We start from the raw sequence: 27,856 nt of genomic DNA, 5'->3' as shown, positions 1-27,856 counted from the left end.
GATAGTGACTTACAAGGGGAAAGAGGTTGGAGAAGAAGTGTGTGAGACTCATGGTTTGACTCGATCGGGGAGATGCTTTGCCCCCGAAGAGTTGAGAAAAGCCAAGACCTCAAAAGATAACCCAGTGTTGGTAAATAAAGCGTTGACTGAGGAAGAAGCAGAAGAATTTCTGAAAAAGATGAAAGTACAAGACTATTTCATTGTGGAGCAGTTAAGGAAGACACCAGCTCAGATCTCGCTCTTGTCATTATTGATCCATTCAGATGAACACCGCCGGGCTTTGATGAAGATCTTGAACGAAGCCCACAATCCTGACAAAATCTTAGTAAACCACTTGGAAAAGATAGCTTACAAGATATTTGAGGTAAATAGAGTCACTTTTTCTGATGATGAGTTGCCCATGGAGGGTACTGAGCACAATCAGGCCCTCTATCTGACGGTGAAATGTGAAGATTCCGTGGTTACTCGGGCACTAGTTGACAACGGTTCTACCGCAAATATTTGCCCTCTTTCCACTCTGAACAAGTTGAAGGTGGGTAACAAAAGAATTCACAAAAATAATATCTGCGTTCGGGGATTCGACGGTGGAGGGAAAGATTCGGTCAGGGATATAGTGCTCGAGCTTACAATAGGGCCAGTTGAATTTACTATGGAATTCCAGGTGCTCGATGTGGCTGTTTCTTACAATATGTTGTTAGGTCGACCCTGGATTCATGCAGCCAAAGCGGTCCCGTCCACTCTGCACCAAATGTTTAAGTTTGAATGGGATAGACAGGAAATTGTTGTGCATGGCGAAGACAATTTGTGTGTTCCCAATGATGCCATTATTCCATTCATAGAGTTTGAAGACGACAAGGGGCAGCGGGTTTATCAGGTTTTTGACACGGTAGCAGTAGAGAAAGTTCTTGAAGGGAAGTGCGTGCCGACTCCAAGGGTAGCTGCTGCATCAGTCATGGTAGCCGTTGAAATGTTGAAAAATGGTTTTGTACCGGGCAAAGGTTTGGGCGCATCTCTGCAAGGTATCGTACAACTGGTTTCTCTTCCTAAAAACTTGGATACATTTTGTCTGGGGTTCAAGCCCACAGTCGCAGACGTGAGAAGAGCTAGAAAAATGAAACAGAAAGCATGGGCCCTTCCAAAGCCAGTCCCGCGTCTTTCCCGATCATTTGTCAGGCCTGGTACCAGAAAGCGCCCAGTGACAGCGGTTCCCATTTTGGTGGTTTATGTGGATGAAGATTTGATGGAAAGGTTCAAGAGGATATTCGCCGATGTGAACGTGTTGGAAGCTGGAGAGGGTTCTAGCAAGGCGGATGTGCAATTTGTTGGGCCCGGTGCAAAGATTAACAATTGGGAAGCTACTCCTCTCCCCACCAGGAGGGAGTTTTGGTAGTTTGCTTTGATTTTCTTTCAATTTATCTGGATTATTCCAGGGTTGTAATTCAGATTCTATGTTCCGTCCGTTTGGATGTATAAACCCTGTTGTCTTTAATTTCAATGAAATGCAATTTCTCTTTTCCTTTCTTCCTGATAGTTTTATTTTTGTTTTCCTTTTTTCTTGTACAGTTCTTTGTATGCCGACTTCAATGATATGATATGCATGCGGAATCTCCGGCCCAGTCTTAAAAGCCAATCTAATCCTGAAATAGTAATTCAAGAAATAGAGTGTGATGTTGAATCGGAATATGACGAGGATGAGGCCTTTGAAGAGATTAGTAAAGAATTAAGCCATTTTGAAGAAAAACCCAAGCCTAACCTGAGTGATACAGAAGCAATCAATTTAGGGGACCAAGATAATGTCTGGGAAACTAAAATAAGTGTCCATCTTGAACCACAACTCAGAGAGGAGATAATTAAAACACTGTTCGAGTATAAAGATGTTTTTGCATGGTCCTATGATGACATGCCAGGTCTAAGCATTGGTTTGGTGGTTCACAAATTGCCTACTGATCCGGCATTCCCCCCTGTCAAGCAGAAGCTAAGGAAATTTAAAACTGATATGAGTGTGAAAATCAAGGAAGAGGTCACCAAACAGTTTGAGGCCAAGGTCATTCGGGTCACTCGGTATCCCACTTGGTTAGCCAATGTAGTGCCTGTGCCGAAGAAGGATGGCAAGACCAGGGTGTGTGTTGATTATCGAGACCTCAACAAGGCGAGTCCCAAGGATAACTTACCACTACCAAACATCCATATATTGATCGATAATTGTGCCAAACATGATATTGGTTCTTTTGTGGATTATTATACGGGCTACCACCAGATCTTAATGGATGAAAAAGACGCAGAAAAGACAACATTCATCACGCCCTGGGGAACGTACTACTATCGAGTCATGCCATTTGGTTTGAAAAATGCCGGGGCAACCTACATGAGGGCAATGATGACCATATTCCACGACATGATACACAGAGAGATCGAGGTTTATGTCATGATACACATGGAGATCGAGGTTTATGTGGATGATGTGATTGTAAAGTCTATAAAGTAGTCTGACCATGTCAGAGATCTGAGAAAGTTCTTCCAAAGGCTTCGCAGGTACAATCTCAAGCTCAATCCTGCAAAATTCACGTTCGGTGTTCCATATGGAAAGTTGTTGGGATTCATAGTCAGCCGACAAGGTATTGAATTAGACCTGTCAAAAATCAAAGCCATCTAGGAATTGCCACCTCCGAAGAACAAGACTGAGGTGATGAGTCTGTTGGGAAGATTGAATTACATCAGCTGGTTTATTGCTCAGCTCACGACAATATGTGAGCCTATCTTCAAATTGTTAAAGAAAGATGCTGCAGTCAAGTGGACAGGTGAATGTCAGGAGGCCTTTGATAAGATAAAGGGGTACTTGTCAAACCCACCTGTGTTGGTCCCGCCAGAACTAGAGAGACCTTTGATTCTGTATTTGACAGTCTTGGACAATTCACTTGGATATGTGTTGGGACAGCATGACATCACTGGCAGGAAGGAGCAGGCCATATATTATCTCAGCAAGAAGTTCACATCTTACGAGGTTAAGTACACTCAGCTTAAGAGGACGTGTTGCGCCCTAACTTGGGTAGCCCAAAAGATAAAACATTATTTGTCCTCCTATACTACTTACATCATCTCTCGCTTGGATCCATTGAAGTATATCTTCCAGAAGCCTATGCCCACGTGAAGGATCGCAAAGTGGCAGATCTTGCTCACAGAATTTGACATTGTCTATGTGTCTCAGACCGCGATGAAAGCACATTGGCAGACCACTTGGATGAGAATCCTGTGAATGAAGAATACGAACCTTTGAAGACTTACTTCCCTGGTGAAGAGGTAATGCACATTGATGAGTTGGAACAGATTGAATGGCCAGGATGGAAACTTTTCTTTGATGGGGCTGCTAACATGAAAGGCATTGGAATAGGAGCAGTACTTGTTTCTGAACCAGGACATCATTACTCTGTTACGGCTCAGCTTCGGTTCTACCGTACTAACAACATGGCGGAATACAAGGCATGCATTTTGGGTTTGAGGATGCTATGGATATGGGTGTCCAGGAAGTCTTGGTCTTGGGTGACTTGGACCTTCTGGTACACCAGATTCAGGGAGAATGGGAAACACGAGATTTAAAACTCATACCGTACCGGCAATGCTTGCATGATCTTTGTCAACGGTTTCAATCAATAGAGTTCAGGCATATTCCGAGGATCCATAATGAGGTCGCCGATGCTTTGGCTACTCTAGCGTCAATGTTACATCATCCAGATAAGGCTTATGTAGACCCGTTGCACATTTAGGTCCGTGATCAGCTTGCTTATTATAACATGGTGGAGGAAGAGCTTGATGGGGAGACTTGGTTTCACGACATCAAGGAATACATCCGAAGGGGAGTATATCCGGTACAAGCCACAGGTGATCAAAAGAGAACAATTCGTCGCTTGGCAAGTGGATTTTTCTTCAGCGGAGGAGTTTTGTACAAAAGAACTCCAGATCTTGGGTTATTAAGATGTGTAGATGCCAAACAGGCCGCGACTATCATGACCGAAGTACATTCTAGAGTCTGTGGACCTCACATGAGTGAGTATGTGCTGGCAAAGAAGATCCTCCGGGCAGGTTATTATTGACTCACTATGGAGCGAGATTGTACCAGTTTCGTGCGTAAATATCATCAGTGCCAAGTGCATGGAGATTTGATTCGTTCTCCACCATCTGAATTACATACAATGTCTGCACCATGGCCTTTTGTTGCTTGGGGAATGGATGTCATTGGACCAATCGAGCCAGCAACGTCCAACGGGCACAAGTTTATTCTGGTGGCCATCGATTATTTCACCAAGTAGATAGAGGCTAAAACATTCAAGACCGTAACCAAGAAGGCAGTGGTTGATTTTGTGCATTCAAATATCATTTGCCGGTTTGGGATACCGAAGGTGATCATTACAGACAATGGGGCTAATCTTAATAGTCATCTGATGAAAGAGGTATGTCAGTAGTTCAAGATTACACATCACAATTCTACCCCATACCGCCCTAAGGCAAACAGAGCATTTGAGACGGCCAACAAGAATATAAAGAAGATACTTCGAAAAATGGTGGAAGGTTCTAGGAGGTGGCATGAAAAGTTGCCATTTGCATTGCTCGGTTATCGCACTACTATCCATACTTCAGTAGGGGCGACTCCTTATTTGTTGGTATATGGCACCGAAGCAGTGATACCCGCAGAAGTGGAAATTCCATCCCTTCGAATTGTCGTGGAGGTTGAGATCGATGATGAGGAGTGGGTCAAAACCCGCTTAGAACAATTAAGTTTGATCGATGAAAAGAGACTGGCAACAGTGTGTCATGACCAGTTGTATCAACAGAGAATGACAAAAGCATACAACAAGAAGGTGAGTCCACGAAAGTTTGAAGTGGGGAAGCTAGTATTGAAACGCATTCTTCCTCATCAAGTTGAAGCAAAAGGAAAGTTCGCCCCAAATTGGCAGGGGCCGTTCGTCGTGACTAGAGTGTTGTTTAATGGTGCATTGTATTTGACAAATGTAGAAGGCAAATGTGTAGAAATGGCTATCAATTTTGATGCAGTCAAGATATATTATGTATGATTTCTTTCTTTGATTGTACTTGTTTGTATTTGGCATGTCTCGAATATTGAAATGACGAAGGCATTTTGTTCTGTTATCTAAACACTTTATCCCTCGTTACCCCTTTGAGCCTCATTTATTTTCTTTCATACCCCTCCTTCGGAATCAATAGCAAATATCGGAAACACAAGCGTAAAGATAAGTAAAGAAAGGAGAGAAAAAGAGAAAGGAAAAAGAAAAGAGAAAGAAAAGAATGGAAAGAGAAAGAAAAGAAAAAAAAAGAAAAAAAACAACAACGACAAACGAAAAAACAAAAGAGGAAAAGAAGAGAAAGAAAAGGGAAGAAAAAGCACGACAAACAAAGTAATTCCTATGTCATGAACTACGTTCGACCTGATTCCTTTTAAGGATACGTAGGTAGCCTCACGGTTCGGTCCCATCAAAACAAAAATCTAAAAGCCCCCAAGAAAGAAACTGGGGCAGAAGTTGTGGTTTTTGTGAGAAATCTGATTCCGAAAGTTGTAATTTTAACCTATTTGAATTGTGTTGAGCCTTTTATACCCTTTCTTTCTAACCCCATCCAAAAGCCACATTACGGTCCAAAGAAAGACCTTCAGATCAATCTTCGAGAAATGACAAGTCGATCAGGGAGAAGTGATTCATATCAGGGGGCAACACTTTGGTCCAAATAGGGAAAAGAACTGAAAAATGAGAGAGTCTTACTAGTGAAAACCCTCATGGGCACCATAAGGCGATGTGAGCTAAGAGGAATCAAAAATGAGAGAGTCTTATTGGTGAAAACCCTCACGGTCACCTTAAGGCAAAAGTGAGTTGACAGATGAAGGAATGAGAGAGGTCTGCTGGTGAAAACCTTTCAAGGCACCACAGGATGAACAAGGTCAGGATTTGAGGTAAAGAAATCAGGTTATGGAAATTCTGGGGCAACAAAGTATGGCAACTGAAAGTTGATTGGTTGGACAAATTGGGCCGATTAATCCAAATTGCATGTCATGATCATTGGTGCCAGTTGTTCCACTCAGATAAGTCTTTTTTTTTTCTCTTCAAATAGTCTTCCAGTTTTGGATTTCCTTATCCTTAACCCTGAGAGTCACTGCATTTCATTTCTTTGGGTTTATTTCTCTAAGATGTTCTAAATGTTAGTTCTGTTTAAGCAAATAAGAAAGAATTTCAAAGCTCACTACCAGCTTCAAGATTGCAAAACACAGTGCGGCTAAAGCATACCGAAGATAGCATGATGTAAAAGGGGATAAAATGCCAGCAAGAGTTCCATCGGCAAAATGATCTGATGATTTCATGGGAGATGCAGAGGTTCAGTTAAAGGGGTCAGAGATGTGAAACAACGGTTCGGGGATAGAACATGCGGGTCATTCAAGTTATGGGTTTTTGAAAGTCAGTTGGAAAGTCAAGCGGTTCAGGGCCAGCTCAGAGAAGCCAGTCAAAACAAAACAATGCAGCGGAGAGACCTTCAGCAAGAATGCTATCAACTAACCACCATATTTAAACTGACAAGATTTTTCTTTGGTTAAACAGGGGCAGGAAATTTCGTTTGTTTTAGAGAAACCTTCCGTAGAGAAAGGCAGTCACCAAACATGTTTGATTTTTGATTTTTAGGACCCTCCTGGAAAATGGGACCTAGTTTAAATGTTCAAAATAGCATAATCTAGCATAAATGCATCCCAAAGGAATATAAGTCGGTATAGAAGTTTGCATGTTCGAGATAGGATTCAATTAGGAGTTTTCAGGATAATGGGACTTAGCTTTAAAGTTTCGATTAGATAGCAACATTTAGCGTAAATCCTACTGTAGGGTAGTATAATTCAGCTATAAAACTGTCACTCTTAAGATAAAATTTGACCTTGGATTTTCAGGACCCTCATGGATAATGAGGAGTAGTTTAAGACCTTCTTAGATAACAAGATGTAGCAGAAGTCATGCCTTTAAAAGATATAGCTTAGATTTAAATTGTCGTTTAGGTAAGAATTGTCAAGACCCCCTGGATAATGAGACCTAGCTTTCAAATTCTTAGTAATATTTGGTAATATGATTCAGTTTAACACTCACATATGTGCCCAGCTACCAAACTGGGGTAGAAAGTTTTCTTTGTTTTGTCTATTTTGTTGAAATCAGGTACCCGCTTGGAGAACAGGGAGAAGAATTACAAGTCAGTAGTCAGGAGCCCGCTGGAGAACAAGGGAGTACAATTCAAATTCTAGCTTTCAAGTTCTTATTGATAGTGGGTAATGTGATCCGTTTCACACTTACATATGTTCTCAGTTACCCAAACTGGGGCAGAGAATTTCCTCTGTTTTTGTCATTTCGTTGAAGTCAGGAGCCCGCCTGGAAAGCAGGGAATACAGTCAAGCGCAACAGTCAGAAGCCCGCCTGGAAAACAAGGGAGTACAATTCAAGTTTAGCAATCAGGAGCCCGCCTGGAGAGCAGGGAATATGTTTCAAGTTTAGCAATCAGGAGCCCGCCTGGAGAGCAGAGAATACGTTTCAAGTTGAAATCAGGAGCCCGCCTGGAGAGCAGGGAATACACTCAAGTTTAGCAATTAGGAGCCCGCCTGGAGAGTAGGGAACACGTTTCAAGTTGAAGTCAGGAGCCCGCCTGGAGAGCAGGGAATGCATTTCAAATCGAAGTCAGGAGCCCACCTGGAAAATAAGGGAATACATTCAAGCGCAGCAGTCAGGAGCCCGCCTGGAGCGTAGGGAATACATTTCAAATTGAAGTTAGGATGCCCGCCTGGAAAGTAGGGAATACTTTCAAGTTTAGCAGTCATGAGCCCGCCTGGAGAACAAGGGAGTACAATTCAAGTTTTGGTTTTCCAAAATTCTTTGATATTCGGCAATATGATTCGTTTTACACTTACATATGGGCCCACATACCCAAACTGGGGCAGAAAATTTTCTTTATTTTTGTCTATTTTGCTGAAGTCAGGAGCCCGCCTGGATAGCATGGGAATACATTCACGTTTCGAAGTCAGGAGCCCGCATGGATAGCATGGGAATACATTCACGTTTCGAAGTTAGGAGCCCGCCTGGATAGCATGAGAATATATTCACGTTTTGGAGTTAGGAGCCCGCCTGGAGAGCATGGGAATACATATCAAATTCAGCAGTCAGGCATCCACCTGGAGAAAGGGAAAACATCTCAGATTACAATTCAAGGCGGTAACAAATGGATTTCACCAGGAGAATATAAGTCAACAAGGCAACAAGATACACAAGAACAAGTTTGAAGATATAGATAGGATTTTGTAAAGCGTAAATCATAGTCTAGTCTAACTTCTTTTATTTTTGACATGGTGTAATAAGGGGGTTCAGTAAGCAGTAGCAGCAGCAACAACAACAGTGAAATCACAGCTTCATGGTAGTCCCAACTACCAAACATTCCTGAACTACACTGACCTAATTCCTTTTTAGCCAAGGATATGTATGCAACCTCGAAGCAGGGTGCGGTCAAATCTTTCAAAAATGCTTCCCATGGAGTATTTAAACGGGCAAAAATCGCTCGTATCCGCTCACTTTATCTTTGCCCGAAAACTCTGTGTGTTCCCGAGCAAAGAGGGGCAGCTGTGAGCACGTGATTTTTTCTCTATATGAATTACTCCTACAAATTCAAAATAAAATAATTTTTTCCATTGTTTGCAATTTTGTGGATTTTTGTGGCATGTTCTGTTAATTGTTTGCATTTGTCTGTGCATGTTTATTCTATTTAATTAATGAAAATATAAAAATATGTTGCATTTGCATTTAGGATTTAACTTTGCACTTTTGAATTAAGTAGTAAATTAGTTATTTTATAAGAATTGGAAAATCACAAAATAGTTATTTTTGCGCTTTTAGTTTTAATTTTTGAACTTTGGTGGTTTTTTCTTTAATTTGGTTTTAATTAATTGTGGTAATTATTAGTTAGAGTTAATTAATTCAATGTGGTAGGGTTAATTTGATTTAGGATTTAGTTTGGTTTTTATTTTTTATTTTTTATTTATTTGAAATTTTTTTAATTAAAAGAGTTTGAAAATAAAAGAATTAATTTGGAAAAGAATGAAAAGGAAAAAGAAAGAAATCAGTTTTTGGGCCAATTCCATGAAAATTCCATAGGCCCAAATATTTTGCCCTGAAACCCGTCCAAATTGAAGCCCTGACCCGCCTCTAACCCGATCCAAACCCAGGCACGAACCAAACGACGCCGTTTTGCTATCCCCAAATCTAAACTGTTGATATCTTTCAATCTAACGGACCAGAACTGATTCCCCCCATGTATATAACTGTCCTAAACGAGCCCCCCATCTTTTGTCTTCTCTCATACACCCAATTCAGAGACCCCTAAGAACCCTAACTCGCCGCCATCCTTTCTCCACCACCTTAAACCCAGCGGCACCTCCTCCAACCACCATCTAAATAACACCTCATGACCCCCTTACTGCCCTCCTTCTAAACCCCTACCTTGTACCCTTCGAATGAGGCCAGAATTCGTCGAATCTCAAAATTAGGGTTTGAGCTTTAGAAGCCCAGTCAGAGTTATGCATGCAAGGATTTTCCTCCAATGTTTCCTCAGTGTTCAAAGTCGATTTGTTCTCAAAATGACGTTGGTCGTTTGTTCTTGGCAAAGAACAAGCGATTGACTCTATTTGGGGATTGAATCAAGGTCAGTCGAGTTCGAGCCGAGTCGGTAAGTTTATTCCTTCCTTTTGCCTTCCTTCTCTCTCTTTTCTTCTTCTCTTGGGTTAATTCAGTCGAAAATCGACCAAATTTCTGGACAAGCCAAAACCCCATCCATTTGTTCTCTTTTAGTTGTTCTGTTCCAGGCTTAGTTGCTGATTGTGTTTTGTTTGTTTCTCTTTTCTTAAATGGCTTAATGAGTTCTTATTTCACGGTCTCAATTTAGTCTTTGATTTAACTTAAATTAAAATGATGTGATAATTTAGTTTAATTCTGCATCAACTGGTAAATTAGTGTTGGTTTAAATTTCGTTTGTTTTAGTTTTTGGGCCGTATTGATTTTTGTTCACAATTTTGTTTGGGAATCCAAATTGTCTCTCTTGTTTTCTTATTTTTCATGACTGACAGGGTTTAACCTGGGCCTAAGGAAGGATTCAACCCAGGTCTTTCCAGAACTAACTTGTTTTGAGCCTTCGGGTCCAACTGGACATATTTTGGGCTAGTAGGCTAAAGTAAAAAATAAGGGTATGTGGGGGTAATCTGGGTAATTGGCATAGGGAATCTTTTGGTAACTGATTGAGAAGATTCTAGGAAGCTGGATAGGGGGGGGGGGTTTAAGTTGATTTTTAGATGTTTAACTAAGGCTGTCTCGGCAAAAACAAAAATTGGAAAAAGGCCTAATGGCAAAGCTGAACTTTTCTAGGCTGCCCTACTTCTTTGCCTATAAAAGCATGTTTTCTTGCCTTTCAAAAGGGGAGAGAAAAAAAAATCAGAAAATCCAAACGGCTGAAGAATTCTAAGAAAATAACATTGTTACATTGAGTCCTTTTAGTGTTTTCTGAAGTTTTTCTAGTGTTGAAGCAATTTCTGGTTAGCTGATACTAAAATGGATTAAGGCCAAGTCTAGTTCGAGGTCTGCTGGGTCATGTAGTGACTGGAGTTAGTGTCTGTATTATTGTATCTCATCTGCTGGGTTTAAAATTAGTTTGCTGGTTCATTTTCTAGGTGCTGAGTGCTACTGCTTTTGCCATTTACTGCATTCACTTCTTTTCCTTTTGCAATCTCTAGGTACACCTTCAAGACCTGTCATAAAATTGAGCATTGACTAGCATGTATGAAGATTTGGAAATACAAGTTGAAGTTTGAGTAGAAGTCTTAAAATTCTGATGCAATTACTGTTATTTACTGCCATCATGTATGATTAAATGTTTCAGCTGTGTAGTAGTTCAGTTTCTGGTTGTGTGGGATTGTTGGTTCATGCTTGCTAATAGCTTATGGTAGTTCAATTATTTAGATTTAGTGTGTAATTTCAGAATAATGGACTGTAGTAATAGCACTTGCACTTTATTTACATAAATGGACCGTTCATAACAGAATGATGAATGCATTTCCAGAATTAGTTAAGGTTTAGATGTGAAGTTGCTCGGTTAACTCAGTACTTGATTGCATTTAGATTTTTCATCTGGTGTGTAGCTGTTGAGCATGCGTTTTTCATTTGACAAAGCCATGTATTCAGTGCATGTAATCAGGTTTAGATGCTATGGTCATTTTAGCTTGATAAATATTTGAGTTTTAGTACATCCACTCCATGTTTGAAAGCATTATATTTTGCCATATTTATCATAGATTTATGTTATACTTCCCCTGTAAAAAGACGCATCACGGCCAAATATTATGAAGTTGGTGTTTTGAGCTTTTTTTTACCTGTCGAATGCTCTCACCTAGATAATTGATTGAAAAGTGAATTTGAGAATGGATAGGTGACTTTAAAACTTGAGTTGTTAATGTCAGTGCATTAGTTGGAGAAACGTGGGTGTATTTACGAGATGCATTGAGTTAAAAATGTGCAGGAGTTCCGTGTGCTTAAATAAAGCCGTATGGTTAATAGCTACGAGTCTTGGTCCTCGTGCATATTGTAGCTTAGTTAATTAATAATATTCGTAGAACAACCTTTAGGTCCATTTAAAATACTACCGTAATTGTGTATACGTTCGCGTAACATAATACAATTCTAAAATATCAATTCGGAGTATGCGTTCGCACAACTTCGATCAAATTCTTCTCAATAACGAATAGGTTTTCATAGGCTATTAATATATTTTAATTTATAGATTTTGAGGTGTGCCATCTATAGTTTAATCATTCATGGCCCTCATATTAATAACCTAGATATAAAAGGTGGCAAGTGTTCGTAGTTTGCTTTAGGACCGTTTAAAATACCATCACGGTTGTGGACACATTTGCGTGACATGATTGTGATTTCTAAAAACAAAATAGGAGAATGCGTTCGCGCAACTTCGACCAATTTTTCTTAATAATAATAAAGCGTTCTTAATTATGGACACGTTCACGTGACATGATTTTTGACGCACCAAACAAATGGGTACACGTATGCGTGACCCATTTCAAGATAATTTTCTTAACTTAAAAGCAGTGAAAGGTAAATGCACATAGGTTCTAAAATCAGTAATTAGATAATTTAATAAGATCAAAGCGACCGTGCTAAAACAACGGAACTCGGGAATGCCTAACACCTTCTCCCGGGTTAACAGAATTCCTTACCCGGATTTCTGGTTTGCGGACTGTAACTAGAGTCAATTTCCTCGATTTGGGATTTTAACCGGTGACTTGGAACACCATAAATTATTCCAAGTGGAAACTCTGATTTTAATAAATAATCCCGTTTCGATTGTCACTTAAATTGGAAAAAACTCCCTTGTACTACCTTCGGGTGTGTAAAAAGGAGGTGTGACAGTAGGCAAGCTAATAGGTCTTTGACACACTATCCTAATTCAATACTGTATAATCCCTGCTCACCTAGATATCATGTTGTAGGATTTTCTTTTAAATACCTGACTGTTGTCTGAGACGTGCATTTATTTGTTCTGCTTGTGGAGGTAAAAAATGTGAGCCATTACTTGTTCCTTCTTTATGTGCAGTCCTAACTGTTTTGATTGACGCTTAGAATTTTCTCTTTTAAATAACTTAGGAGAGTCTAGAACTGTCCAAATGTAGAGGTCCTAAGTACCTCCAGGGCCACGAGGAAGGGACGGTAGTGCATGCATAGGCATTTTTAAGGTTGCTAGAGCGCTTTAGGCTAGGACCAAGGGGAGGGAATTGGGTAGTAAGGATATGATGACTACGCGCTAATGTCACATGTAGCCCTTCATTGAGGAGTGTTTACCGGACTAATTTATAAGTATAAGTTCGGCCGGCACCCACCGTTGTGGACCGAGAGGGGTGCCTAACACTTTCCCCTCAAGGTTATTTCGAGCCCTTACCCTAAATCTCTGGTAATGCAAACTAGTGTAAGAGTTAATCACTCTAGGTTCCCTAACGCACCATAATCCGTTAGGTGGCGACTCTTCAAAATACCCAAGTTCCCAAAAGTAAATGAGTTATTACCCCCATGGACGTCGGAACCTGGACTTCTCTCTCCGTGGAGGGGAAAAAGGGGCGCGACATCATGGCGACTCCGCTGGGGATACCTTTAGGCTCTTACCATAACAAACTTATCTTTTGTGAATTAGTCCAAGCATGCTCCATCCCACGTACCATTTCCCCTTATTTGGATTTAACTGTCTACTTTCTTTTAAGCATTTATAATTCTTTTATTCCTGAAACTTACTTGTCTCTTTGTTTTCTTTTCCGTAACTGTCTTTCAATTATTTAAATACTGTATTTATTTTTCCTACATGCAAATACTTGACTACATGTTATTTATTGCTGCATAAATCATGCTCCACATCATATTCCACTCGTGCATATCAAATCCTATAGCAACACTTGATGAGTGGTTGTGCTCTTCCTATTTATTACACTTAAATTCGGAAATCCTTATTTGCGGTAGAACTAGTCGATCAGCGGTGCAGTCGATGATTCCGTGCCTTTCCCCCTCAAGTTGTCCGCTTGAGGGTACCAGTCTAGACCCCTAAAGTATCCTCACTCTGATTATAATTGTGCATGCATCATGGTCAAACATAGTCGGATTAATATGTTATCCCTGTAATAATCCTTTAAGACAAGCCTTATCCAAAAGTCCACCGGGGTTTCCATAATCTCAACGGACACAACCACGTTTTGTGCATTAATTTGGAGAACTAAATAGCGATATGCTAACCATGAAGGTATAAATAGTCGAGTCTGGTCGGGGAGAAGGGCCTAACCCTTTTGTTTGGCAGAAAATGAGGCACGAGGATCCCAGATTCGTTATGGTTAACAACATTCCACCATTTCTGCTAGATTGGTGGGAGGACCTTTCCTCAAGTGACAAGAAACATGTAAGAAAGTATTTGGGTAACTTGCCTTCCCTACAAGACATTGATCCAAACAACAAGTTGATCGGGACTGCCACTTTGTTCTGGGACAGTGAGAGGCCTGTGTTCCGTTTCGGCGACATAGAAATGACACCACTTCTAGAAGAAATTGGAGGGCTTGCGGAATTGACTTGGGATAGTCCCGGGTTATTGGTGCCGGATGTTGATACCCAATTTTTCCCTATATATTTTCAATATGCAAAATACCTTCAAAATAGTGTATGTATGCATATATAAGCATGCCCAAGTGTTTTATTATTTTTTCATAATTTTTAAAGGTTTAAATTAATTTATTTTCTCCCTTTTTATCCATAAAATTCCAATAATTATTTTCAAAATTATTATTTTGATAATTCATCAATTAGATTTTTATATTTATGCCAAAATATAGCTAAGGTAATTTTTACAATTTTATTTAGTATTTTTAAAGCTAAATTGCATATAATTGCAATATTAGCCCTTTTTAAGGTTTAATTAGGTTTTGTATTCATAAATTTGGATCCTATATTTTTAAATTATTATTCAAAATTTATAAACCATTTTAGCCTTAAATTAGTTTTAAGAAATTATTTATTATTTTATATAAAATTAAAAGGGAAAAAATGGCTATTTAACTTATAGCCAAAATTAGCTTTAAAATATAGCCCAAGTCGAATCCCCAATTCCCTAGCCCAATTTCGATTTAAACCGACCGTAACACTTTAAACCCTACCCAAAACCTACCTACCCCATTTAATCTAGGCCGTTGATCATTCAGATCAACGACCACCATTTCACCTGCCTAAAATAAACCCAAACGACCTCCTTAACCTACTTCATTTCCACTAACCCGCCGCCTTTGAATCCCCTTCCTATCCAATTCTCTCTGCAACCTCACCCAAACCCTAGCCGCCGCCACCCAAACCAACCCTAATCCCATTTGATTCTCGCCATGGACTCCCATGGCTGTTTGAGACGTGTGCGGGTCTCGTATGTCTCCTGGTTGCTTGTTTTCATGATTTCATGGAAAGATCTCGAAGAGATCTAGTCCAGACCTTGCTCAACCTCTATCCATGGTCTCTTTCCGGCCATCCATGGCTGTTCGAGTCAGATCCTTGACTTTTCCGGCTAGATCGGTAACTTTTTGAAATGTTTCTCATTTTTCTGGGTCTCCGAAACCCTAACTTCAAAGGCTTTTCGATATTTCTTTCAGATCTGTCTTAGATCTGTGTATATTATGAACCTCTTAAATGTTTTCCAATTTTTCAAAGCGACTCTTCGTCTTCAACGATTAGGGTTTTCTTAACCTCTTTTAAAAGGATCTCTTCTCCGATTTTCAGTGTTATTTTATGATTTTACTATGTTTAAACGATTTGTTTATGCTTTTCTTCTACCTGGTTCATCATGTTAAAACCCTAAGTATCTTTGGTTTTATCTGGGGTTTTGAAATTGTCTTTTGTATGTATGCCTGTTTCGATTGAGTTCTTCATGGTTAAATCCTTTCCTTTGTTTGTCTTGACCGATTCTGAGGTCCTACTGTTTTTGTTAAAACCCTAATTTCTTAAAATTTTCCTCACTTGTTACTGTGAGCATTTGAAGACTTCCTTTACTTATTTCAGTGTGTTGGTCTGATCTCCCCTACTTGTTGCTATATGTTAGACTATTTCTTTCATTTTTGGTTCTATGTGACTACTTGACTTTGTTGACTACCATGCTTCGAGTAGGTTCTCTTACTACTGAATCCTTAGCCTACTCGTGTTACTACTATATGTTTATCTAGTTGCTTCTTTTGCCAATATGTTTGGCCTTGCATGTCTGATACTCCTACTCATTCTATTCTATTTCTATGTCGAAGTGTAGAATCATGACCCCTTCCTAATTGATCTTGATTTCCTTGAGTTACGGTTTGATTGCAAGGTTTTCTTATAAATCCCTAGCTTTACTCATTTTGTTTAAATTGATTGATTCCCTTCCTTTGCTGTGATGTTTTACCCCTGCTGAATCCTTTCCCAAAATTAAGTATATTTTGTACTTAGACCCAATTATTTACTCTATACTTTTACTATCTCCTATATTGTAAGAATCAATCTTTCTCAAACTAATTTATTTCCTTAATTATCCCTACTAGTATCCGTTAAACAGTAATTCCTTGATTAAAGGGAATTACTTGTATTAATGGAATTCTGATTGTGATTATTGCCATATTTATGTTAAACCCTTATTTGTTACCTTATTTTATACTCATTTTCAAAGCTATAAATACCCTACCCTCTCTTCTCTAAACACACAAACATTTTTTGTTCAGAACACACACTTAAACACTCAAACTCTCTCTTCTTTCTCTCCTACTTGTTCTACTGCTTGTCTAGCCAACTGAAAGCCAAGTCTACACTGTGGAATTCTACCCGCTTTACTTTTCTGCACTTTGCTTCTTTGAATGGTATGTCCTAGTTTAATTCTAAAGCTCCAACAACAATATGCTTTCTAGTTTGTTTCAGCTTCTTTCATTTTTGGTCTACTTTTGCTTGTGGTTTTGTTAAGCATGCTGTAATGTTTTCCCTTCCCCTTTAGAATAATGCACTCTCCTGTGTATGCTTTAAGGCATACTTTGTCAATCACTTATTGTATACTTACTATCTTATGAATCCCAAACCCCTATCCCTTCCATGTGCTTATGTTCTTTTGGCCAGTTTGTGATTATGCCAGTATCAGCTATTGCTGTGCATGTCCAGACGAAACCCTTGCTGGGGTTATGTGCTTACTGACAAATGTCTATGTATCCCCAAATCCCTTGACCTCCTATGTGGCTACTGATTCTGTGTGTGATCCCCTCTTGAGGTGCTTGTGTTTATTTACTACTACCACTCCTTTCAATTATCTTTGTTACTGATTGCTTTCAAAAAATGGAGTTGGCAGTCCAGTTTTTACACAACCTCTTTTCAAACTATGACAAGCACTCTCACATATACTCTTAGAATACTAGGTTCTGCCCCTATTGTGTGAGCCTTGCCTTGGGACCCTTGAGCTCTCTCTGAACTTGGACACATGAAAGCTGGCCTTTCCACACTGCACTTACTCTTTTGGTTATGCAATCTGGGTTTGAGCACTGCCCGGGATCCCTTGAGGTCCTTAGGGAACTCTGACACACCCAGATATGAGAAGGCTTTGGAACAATATTGGCATTTGAGGTGGTTTATTACATAACTCAGAGAGGAGTCAGAATCAGGCTTCCTATGGTTGTAACTTCTTATTTTACATTTTTATTATGTAAGTCAATCACATGGTCTGTAATAACTTGTAAACAACTCTGGGGATGGATAATGGAAAGGGAAGGGGTGACTATACATGCTTTAGCTATCAAAAGGGGTAGAAAATATGTTATTAGGTTTATCTTCCTACTTGCGCAATAGAAACCATGCTTAGGACTCATTTCATGCATTAAAGATCATGTTCCCTAGGACTTACGCTTACTATTTTCAGCATGTCCATTTCACTATCATATCACTTATAAAATCCTGCGTTAATTATGTTAACAACCGGAGTTTCTGCGATCATGTTCCTCCTGCTATGTACACTTAGAGATCGTGTTTTAGGCTAAACAACACTAAGCAAAATACTAAGGCGACATACAAAAACATATAAGACTACAATTAGGGGGGAAACATATAAGCAAGTAGAAGGCTCAGTTATACCTCCACAAAGAATGCACATAGATAGCATGAATTATACACAGTTAAGGTCTGAATTTAAAAATCCTAAAGCAGGGTGTTTAAGTTGTTGAAGCAGAACCAAATTTATTACATGACTCAAATAAGAAGTTCGAATCAGGCATGCCTGCTGGTTGTAACGGTTAATAATTAAACAAAGGCAGTTCCACTTTTATTTAGGTTATTACCTAAGGTTTGCCTAGGCGTAAAACAATGCAGTAGTTGTTTCGAATCATTAAGATGGTTTGGAGATTATTTTTATTATCTAAAACATGTTGTTCTAGGTGTTCAGCACATAGAATTATTGCCAGCTAATTGTAAAAACTGAGTAAAATTGTTTTATTCCTTTTTATGCATTTATAGTTAGCCTAAGCGTGCTTAAGCGAATATAAATGAAATCCTAAAGATATGGTATCTAATGTACAGAGATGCAGAATCATAAGGAGGATTTCTATATACACAAATATTATAACGTTTAAACATGATTCACAAACACATGGAGGGATATGGGTTTGGGATGGCAAGTACACAATAAGTGACTGACAGAGTATGCCTTGAAACACACATAAGGGAGTGCATTAATCTAAAGGGAAAGTGGACATATTATAGCATGCTGGTAATGTATCTTAACAGGACCACAAAAAGAAGTAGACCAAAAATGAAAGAAGCCGAAACAAATAAAGAAGCATGTTGTTGTTGAAGCTTTAACATTAAACTAGGACATACCAGTTGAGAAAGCAAAGTGCAAAAAAGAAAAGTAATCAGGGTTCCAAAGTCCTTCCATGGCTTCTAGCCGGCTAGACAAGGAGTAGAACAAGTAGTAGAGAAAGAAAGAGAGTTTGAATGTGTAAGTGTGTGTTTTTGAACTCAGTTGTTCGTGTCTTTAAAGAAGAAAGGGTAGGGTTTTTGTAGCTTTGAAAACGAGTAGAAAATAAGGTAACAAGTAAAGTGTTACAACCCATATCCACATGTGTTAGTTCATGCCATATATTAGTTAACATAAATCCAAGAAGGAATTATCTTTGAGATGATAAGAAGTCAATCCTATTGGTCTTAAGTGATACAAGAGTGTATAAGGGTGATTAACCAGTATTAGAAGTTAAACGAATCAAGGATGTTGTAACTCGTATTTTCAGGTAATCTAGCGGTGCTTAATACACTCAATAGGTCATTTATTAAGGTATTTTAATCATATAATATCCGTATCATAAGTCTTGAAGTCAAACGAGTTATGAAACAAAAGTCGACAAAAGTTGTCGCAACTTAGGTTCATAATTTTACTTAAACATTAGGTCAAATGTTTCTAATCTTTTCTCATAATTTACAAGGAATTACGGGGTGATATACCAACAAAATTAAAGATTTATGAGTCTAGTTTCCAACGCATTAAACCGTTCATCGATACGATCTCGGAGTAGAGAGATATTCGCGTTTTCGCGAGACTGCGCCAAGCACCTCTCTATGGGGCCCACTAAGGCGGTTTAAGATATTTGGACCTATATAGGATGCCTCCAACCCGTTTTAAGTCATTTCTTCTCACTATTTTCAGACCTTAGAACCCTAGGAACATCCTCTCAAGGTTCTCTCAAGATTCAAGACCCAAAAAAGGGCAAACAACACAAATCAAGTGTCGGGAATTCCGTGGCGCTAGTAAGTCTCTTGTTCTTCTTGTTGTTGCTCATTTTTGTGTCGTTCCAGCTCGTGTGGGAGGTTGTTTTAAAGGGTTTATGTTCTGTAAATACTCCCTCATGTTCTTAATATCAATCCTAGGTGATTTCAAGCCTTCTAAAGTGATTCTAGTGCCGAAAAACACTAATTGATCGCTAGTTTCGCTTTTTTGTTGTTGTGGCAGCATTGGAGGGATATTTCATGGAAATTTAAGGTCAAATTGGAGTTGTTCTTTCTGTATAAAGGTAATTAACCTCTTACTCTATATGTATTTAAGATTATCCAAGTTGCGGCTAAGCCATTGAAGCTAGAACTTGTGAAATATATATCGAAAGGCTTGGTAGTAATGTTATTGTTTTGTGGACTGTTTTGCGTTGCTGTTGGGCTGCGTATTTTACTACTATCTTGTGGAGTTTTGGAGGAGGAAGGGTGTGTAGAAACACCATATATATGTAGGGTTATGGGCTGATAGTTATTCGTAACATTTCCAGGTTGTTTGACACGACTACGGTGGTCGTCGTATGTATGGAGTGATTAGGCTGTGTGTGGACTATTTTGGGAGGCTCAATATGTTTATTATTGATGTTGTTTGGGCTGTTTGGTGACTGTTTTGAATGGTGTGAGGTCATATATATAGGGGAGGTGCTGTCCGTTTCATCGTAAAATAGGTTGTGGTCGATACATAATAGTTATGACGCTTAAATGATAACGATAGTATCGTTTCTCTTATTGTAGACTAAGGAGTTTTGACAATTGCATAGCTTGAGATTGGGTCAGTATATACAAGGTATGTGAGGCTATCCCTTTCCTTCTTTTGCACGACTCCGATTGTACATAATGTAATGAACGAGCTTCCAAGATACTCTACTCTTAGAAGCTAGCAGTACTTACATTGTTTTCCCTCTTATGGAACGATTGATGTTAATGTTGCTTCTCTTATTCTTATGTTATCAATGTTGTTGGTACTTCCTAATTCTTATAAGGTTCATAGTGAAGAGTTAGTCCTAATAACGTGTACAGAGGATACCGACCATACGTCACTCCGAAAGGTTTAGAATGTGATTCCATGAGTCGAGCATGCATTATATATATGTATCTATTTTACTCTACCGAGCCATACTATAGTTGGCCGGGTACGGCACCTATTGTGCAACCACTGATCAGTTGGGTTTTACCGAGCTCCACGTGGCCGGGTACGATTCTACCGAGCCTTATGATGGCCGGGTACGTTTTTTTACCGAGCCTATTATGGCCAGGTACGATATGATGATGATGATGCCCACAGAGGCGAATGCTTTAAAGGTTTATGTATTTATACATATGTATCATGCATTTCATGTAAGTAGCCCTCAGAGGTACTAAGATGTTACATGTTGTATATTCTCTATCCTTGCTTACATTACTGATCGTATTTATGGTTCCTTGCCTTACATACTCAGTACTTTATTCGTACTGACGTCCTTTTATTTGTGGACGCTGCATGTCGTGCTGCAGGTCCTGATAGACAGGCAGGTGCAGCTCCCCCACCACAGTAGACTGTCCAGTTCAGCGGTGATTGGCGAGATCCCTTCTCCGGACTTGCCTTGGTCTTGGTATGCAATTTTTGTTATAGACATTATGGGTATGTCGGGGCCCTGTTCCGGCTATGTTGCAACACTTATGTTCTTTTAGAGGCTCATAGACAGGTGTCGGCTCATGTATAGTTTGGTATGCCTTGTCGGCTAGTTTTTGTTGTATAGTCTTTCATAGTAGCGTGGTAGCTCATACCTTATATGTAGTTTCTTGATTGTCTGGTCATCCCCTGCTATGTATGTTCATGCCGTCATATTTTATTGATGGTTGTCCATGATCCAGGTCTACCATTTATATTGATCTCGTCAGCCCTAAAAGATAATAATGAAGGTTAGATGAAATGTACGTTGGTGCTCGGCAAGTGTGGTCGGGTGCTAGTCATGGCTCTCCAGTTTGGGTCGTGACATAAAGGTTTAACACAAATATGGCAATAATCACAATCAGAATCCCATTAATACAAGTACTTCCTTTTAATCTAGGAATTACTGCTTAACGGATACTAACAGGATAATTAAGGAAATAAAATCAATCTAAGGAAGATTGATTTATGACCATATAACAGATAGTAAAAATATATAGTATACAATTGAGTCTAGGTACAGAATATACTTAATTTGGGGAAAGAATTCAGCGGGGTAAAACATCACAGCAAATAAAGGAAAGGGATCAATACATTTAAACTAATAAGTAAGGGTTTATAAGAATACTTTTTGCAATCAATCGTAACTTAAGGAAATCAATAACAATCAAGAAATGATCATGATTCTGCACTTCAACATATAAATAGAAAGGAATGAACATGCGTATTAGACATGCAGGGTCAAACATATTGACAAAAAGGAGCAAACTAGATGAACATAAACATACATGAGTGATATGAATAGGCTAAGGACTATTCAAAGAATGGTAATCAACAAGGTCAAGAAGTCATGGCTCACACGTAGAACCAAAGTGAAGAAACCAGTCTAACAGGTTAAGAAAGTCAGAAACAAGTAAAGAACTCACAACAATAAGTGAGGAAAACCTTTTAAGAAATTAGAGTTTTAACAATAGTCGAGTTAAAAAATGGTAAGAACTCATAATCAGATAAGTCAAACAAGGAAAAGGATTCAAACACAAAGAACTTAATCGAACCAAGCATGCATATAAAATAAACAAAGAGAGTTTCAGAACCCCGGATAGAACCAAAACACTTAGGGTTTTCAACACAATGAACCAGGTAGAAGAAAAAAACATAAGCAAACCGTTTAAACACAGTAAAATCATAAGCTAATTCTGAAAAATCAGAGAAGAAGTCTTTTAGAAAAGTTTAAGAAAAACCCTAATTTTTGAAGACGGAGAGTCGCTTTGAAAAAATTGGAAAGAAATTGAGGAAAACACTTAAGAGGCTTATAAAATACACAGATCTAAGATAGATCTAAAAGAAAATCGAAAGATCTTAAAGGTTAGGGTTTCAGAGAACCCAGAAAAGTGAGAAAAACTTCGAAAAGTTACCGATCTAGCCAGAAAAGCCATGGATCTGATTCGATCGGCCATGGATAGCCGGAAAAAGACCATAGACAGAAGTCGTGTAGGATCTGGATTAGATCTCTTTGAGATCTTTCCATGGGATCACTAAAGCAAGCCACAAGGAGACATAGGAGATGAGTACACGTCTCAAACAACCATGGGAGTCCATAGATTGAGAGAGGATTGAAGGGGTTTAGGGTGGATTTGGGTGGCGGCGGCTAGGGTTAGTCTTAGGTTTTTAGAGAGAGTTTGGGAGGAGAGGGGATTCAAGGGCGGCGGACTGGTGAGAAATGATTTAGGTTAGGGGTCGTTTGGGGTTAAAAATGGTAAGGTGGAATGGTGGTCGTTGATCTGAATGATCAACGACCTAGATTAAATAGGGTAGGTGGAGATCCGGGTTTAGGTTGGTTTTAAAAGGGTTAGGTTCGAGTTTAAATCAAAAGTGGGCTGGGGATTTGGGGTCTAATTTAGGCTATAATTGAAATACAAATGGGTTGTTATTTAAATAGCCATTTTTCCTTTTAATTTATAAAAAATAGTAAATAGTTTATTAAAATAAATTGAAAGTACTAAAATGATTTATAACACATAAATAACAATTTAAAAATATAGGGCCCAATTTTATGCATACAAAACATAATTAAACCTTAAAAGGGCCAATATTGCAATTATGTGCAATTTAGCTTTAAAATACTAAATAAAATTGTAAAAATGTGTAAAAATTACATTAGCCATATTTTGGCATAAATATAATAATCCAATTGATGAATTATAAAGATAATAATTTTGGAAGTAATTATTGGGATTTTATGGATAAAAGGGAAAAAATAAATCAATTTAAACCTTTAAAAATTATATATATATATATATATATATATATATATATATATATATATATATATATATATATATATATATATATATATATATATATATATATATATATATATATATATATATATATATATATATATATATATATATATATATATATATATATATATATATATATATATATATATATATATATATATATAAGTTATTTTGCATATTGAAAATATATAGGGAAAAATTGGGTATCAACAGGTGGTTGAGTACCCAACTTGGTTAGCTAACATCGTACCGGTTCCGAAGAAGGATGGGAAAGTCAACGTATGTGTTGACTATCGGGATTTAAACAGAGCAAGTCCCAAGGACGACTTCCCACTGCCAAATATACATATCCTGATCAATAATTGCACCAAGCATGAACTCCAATCCTTTGTAGATTGCTTCGCGGGTTATCACCAGATTTGGATGGACGAAGAAGATGTAGAGAAAATAGCTTTCATTACACCTTGGGGGGTATATTTCTACAAGATAATGCCATTTGGTCTGAAGAATGCTGGAGCTACTTACATGAGAGCCATTACAACCATCTTCCATGATATGATACACAAGGAAATAAAGGTGTACGTGGACGACGTAATTATCAAATCCAAGAGAGCCTCAAATCACATAGAGGACTTGACAAAGTTCTTTGACAGGATAAGGAGGTACAACTTGAAACTGAACCCCGCAAAATGTGCATTAGGGGTTCCTGTAGGAAAGCTACTGGGATTCATAGTCATTCGCCGGGGAATCGAGCTGGATCCGTCCAAAGTCAAGGCTATTCAGGAGTTACCACCACCTAAGAGCAAAAAGGACGTAATGAGCTTCCTAGGACGTCTCAACTATATCAGTCGATTCATAGCACAGTCCACAGTCATATGTGAACCCATCTTCAAGATGCTGAGAAAAGATGCCGAAACAAGCTAGATAGAGGATTGTTAGAGGGCCTTCGACAAAATCAAGGAGTACCTGTCCACACCGCCAATTCTGGTCCCGCTAGATCTAGGACAACCTTTGGTACTTTATCTATCCATATTGGATAAAGCCTTCATATGTGTTTTGGGACAACATGATGAGACCGGAAGAAAGGAGCAAGCCATATATTACTTGAGTAAGAAGTTCACACCTTATGAAGCACGGTACACTCTGCTGGAATGCACTTGCTGTGCTTTGACCTGGACAACTTAGAAATTGAGGCATTACTTCTATGCCTATACTATATACCTTATATCCAGGATGGACCCTCTAAAGTACATATTCCAGAAGCCCATACCGACTGGGAAGTTAGCCAAGTGGAAGATACTGTTGAGTGAGTTTGACATCGTCTATGTAACTCAAAAGGCGGTCAAGGGACAAGCATTGGCAGATCACCTTGCTAAAAATCCGGTGGGAGGAGAATACGAACCCTTGAAAACATATTTTCCTGATGAATAAGTATCATTCGTAGGAGAAGACATTACCAAAGCATACGACGGTTGGAGGATGTTCTTTGATGGAACTGCAAATTTCAGAGGAATAGGTATTAGAGCAGTTTTGGTATCAAAAATGGGTCAACATTATCCGGTATCTGCTAAACTCAGATTTCCCTGCACCAACAACATGTCGGGGTATGAAGCCTGCATACTAGGGCTCAACATGGAAATCAACATGGACATCTAGGAGTTGTTGGTGATCAGTGATTCAGATTTGCTTGTGCACTAGGTACAAGGAGAGTGGGCTACCAAGAATTCTGAGATATTGCCATATCTGCACCATGTGCAGGAATTGAGAAAGAGGTTCACGAAGATAAAATTCCGACATGTGCCCAGAATTCAAAATGAGTTCGCCGATGCATTGGCCATTTTGTCATATATGATACAACATCTAGATAAGAATTATAATGATCCCATTCCGGTGAAGATCCATAATCATCCGGAATATTGTGCTCATGTTGAAGAAGAAACAGATGGAAAGCCTTGGTTCCATGACATCAAGGAGTATTTATCTTAGGGAGAATATTCGGAGCATGTAAATCACACTCAGAAATGCACACTATAGATGTTGTCCAATCACTTCTTCCGCATCGGAGGAAACTTGTATAGAAGAACTCCTGATTTGGGTTTACTAAGATGTGTCGACGCAAAGGAAGCTTCTAAGCTACTTGAGGTTGTACATGCCGGGACCTCTAGCTCGCACATGAATGGTTTTGTCTTGACTAAGAAGATACTCAAGGCCGGTTACTTTTGGATGACCATGGAGACAGATTGCATCCAGTATGTCCGCAAATGCTTTAAATGCCAGGTGCATGCTGATATGATAAAAGTGCCGCCAAATGAGCTCAATACAATAAGCTCACCTTGGCCATTCACCGTCTAGGGAATTGATGTTATTGGTCCGATTGAGCCTACTGCTTCAAACGGATACAGGTTTATTCTAGTAGCCATTGATTACTTCAGAAAATGGGTAAAGGATGCATCTTACAAAGCTGTAACCAAGAAAGTCGTCGCAGATTTTGTCAAAGATGGTATTGTTTGCCGGTTCGGAGTTCCCGAGTCCATTACTACTGATAATGCTACCAATATCAATAATGATTTGATGAAGGACATGTGTGAAACTTTCAAAATCAAGCACAAGAATTCCATAGCCTATAGACCTTAGATGAATGGAGCCGTAGAAGTCACCAATAAAAATATCAAGAAGATACTAAGGAAGTTGGTAGAGAACCACAAACAATGGCACGAGAAGTTACCTTTTGCTTTATTGGGATACCGCACTACGGTTCGCACATAAACCGGGGAAACTCCCTACATGTTGGTTTATAGTACCGAGGCTGTCATCCCAGTCGAGGTAGAGATTCTTTCTTTAAGAGTCATACAGGAAGCTGAACTCAGAGATGCAGAGTGGATAAGGGGTCGCTATGAACAATTTTCACTTATCGATAGAAAGAGGATGAATGCAATATGTCACGGCCAACTTTATCAGAGTAGAATGTCTAGAGCTTTCAACAAAAGGGTCAAACCAAGGCAATTTGCACAAGGTCAGTTGGTGCTAAAGAAGATCTTCCCACATCAAGATGAAACCAAAAGGAAGTTCTCTCCTAACTGGCAAGGTCCTTATATGGTTCACAGGGTACTGACAGGAGGAGCATTCATACTTGCAGAAATGGACGGAGAAATTTGGCCAAAATCAATCAATTCAGATGCAGTCAAGAGATACTATGCTTAGATTATTTACATTTCCTCATTTGATGTAATTAAACTATGCTTGACCTGATTCCCGTTTAAGAGGGGATACATAGGCAGCCTTATGGGTTCGGTCATATCATAATAAAATTTCCATTTCCCCCAAGATCAGAACCCTCAAAATTCCGAAGCAAGTCCAACCAACGCCAAAATGTGTTAGACAGTCAGAAATTGGTTACGAAACTGGGGAAGAATTTTGAGAAGTCCGAATAAGGTTCAGCAAGGTCCATTACCCACAAACGGTCAGAAGATCATCTACCAAACTCGGGCAAAATTTTGAGGAGGACCCTCAAAATTCTAACACAAGAAAGCTGCAATGTCTCTGAAATATGTTACAGTCACTAGTTCATCTAAAAAATACTTGATATATCAATGTGTTTCCAAAATGACTCTATTTTCTATCAATAATTGCATATTTTTCGATTTTTTTTTATTTTTGTAACAGTCAGGTGTTACCCAGGGGAACTCGAAAAGGCCTCCAGAACGGAGCAAAGCAAGGCCAGCAAATGAAGGCACAAACCAATATCCCCTCACAAAACTTACTATTTTTCTTTGAATGCAGGCACAACTGACTTAGCAATAACATCAACAAATATATACACGTAACAAATTCGCTATCAATTAGGACATCAGATGCCGAATATATCTCCAGCTAAGACATATACTACTCTTATTTGCTACTTGCTCTCTGCATGAGGCTAATCCTTGCCTCCACATTTGCATGAGGCTAATCCTTGCCTCCATACTTGCATGAGGCTAATCCTTGCCTCCATATCTACATGAGGCTAATCCTTGCCTCCATATCTACATGAGGCTAATTCTTGTCCCCATATTTTCATGAGGCTAATCCTTGCCTCCACACTTGCATGAGGCTAATACTTGCATCCATACTTGCATGAGGCTAATCCTTGCCTCCATAGCTTTATGAGGCTAATCCCTGCCTCCATATTTGCATGAGGCTAATCCCTGCCTCCATATTTGCATGAGGCCAATCCCTGCCTCCATATTTGTATGAAGCTAATCCTTGCCTACATACTTGTATGAGGCTAATCCTTGCCTCCGTACCTACATGAGGCTAATCCCTGCCTTCGTACATACATGAGGCTAATCCCTGCCTTCGTACATACATGAGGCTAATCCCTGCCTTCGTACATATTTGTATGAGGATAATCCTTGTCGTCATATCTGCATGAGGCTAATACCTGCCTCCCTCTCTTGCATGAGGCTAATCCCTGCCTCCATATCCGCATGAGGCTAATCCATGCCTCCCTATCTTGCATGAGG

At 39.1% G+C, this 27,856-nt stretch overlaps 1 protein-coding gene across 1 annotated transcript; it reads left to right on the top strand.

Annotated features, from left to right (window-relative positions):
* The first annotated feature begins 400 nt into the window (after positions 1-400).
* On the top strand, positions 401-25,988 carry LOC138870502 (uncharacterized). The gene is made up of 5 exons (XM_070148311.1): positions 401-969; positions 1,174-1,295; positions 3,206-3,451; positions 23,749-24,167; positions 25,707-25,988. Exons 1-5 carry the CDS (start codon positions 401-403, stop codon positions 25,986-25,988), a joined length of 1,638 nt encoding a protein of 545 aa, XP_070004412.1.
* Positions 25,989-27,856: the final 1,868 nt, after the last annotated feature.

Source organism: Nicotiana sylvestris, chromosome 6 (genome assembly GCF_000393655.2).
Source record: "Nicotiana sylvestris chromosome 6, ASM39365v2, whole genome shotgun sequence".
NCBI lineage: Eukaryota > Viridiplantae > Streptophyta > Magnoliopsida > Solanales > Solanaceae > Nicotiana > Nicotiana sylvestris.
The sequence above is the reverse complement of the archived record's forward strand: the minus strand, read 5'-3'. Positions and strand labels throughout refer to the sequence as shown.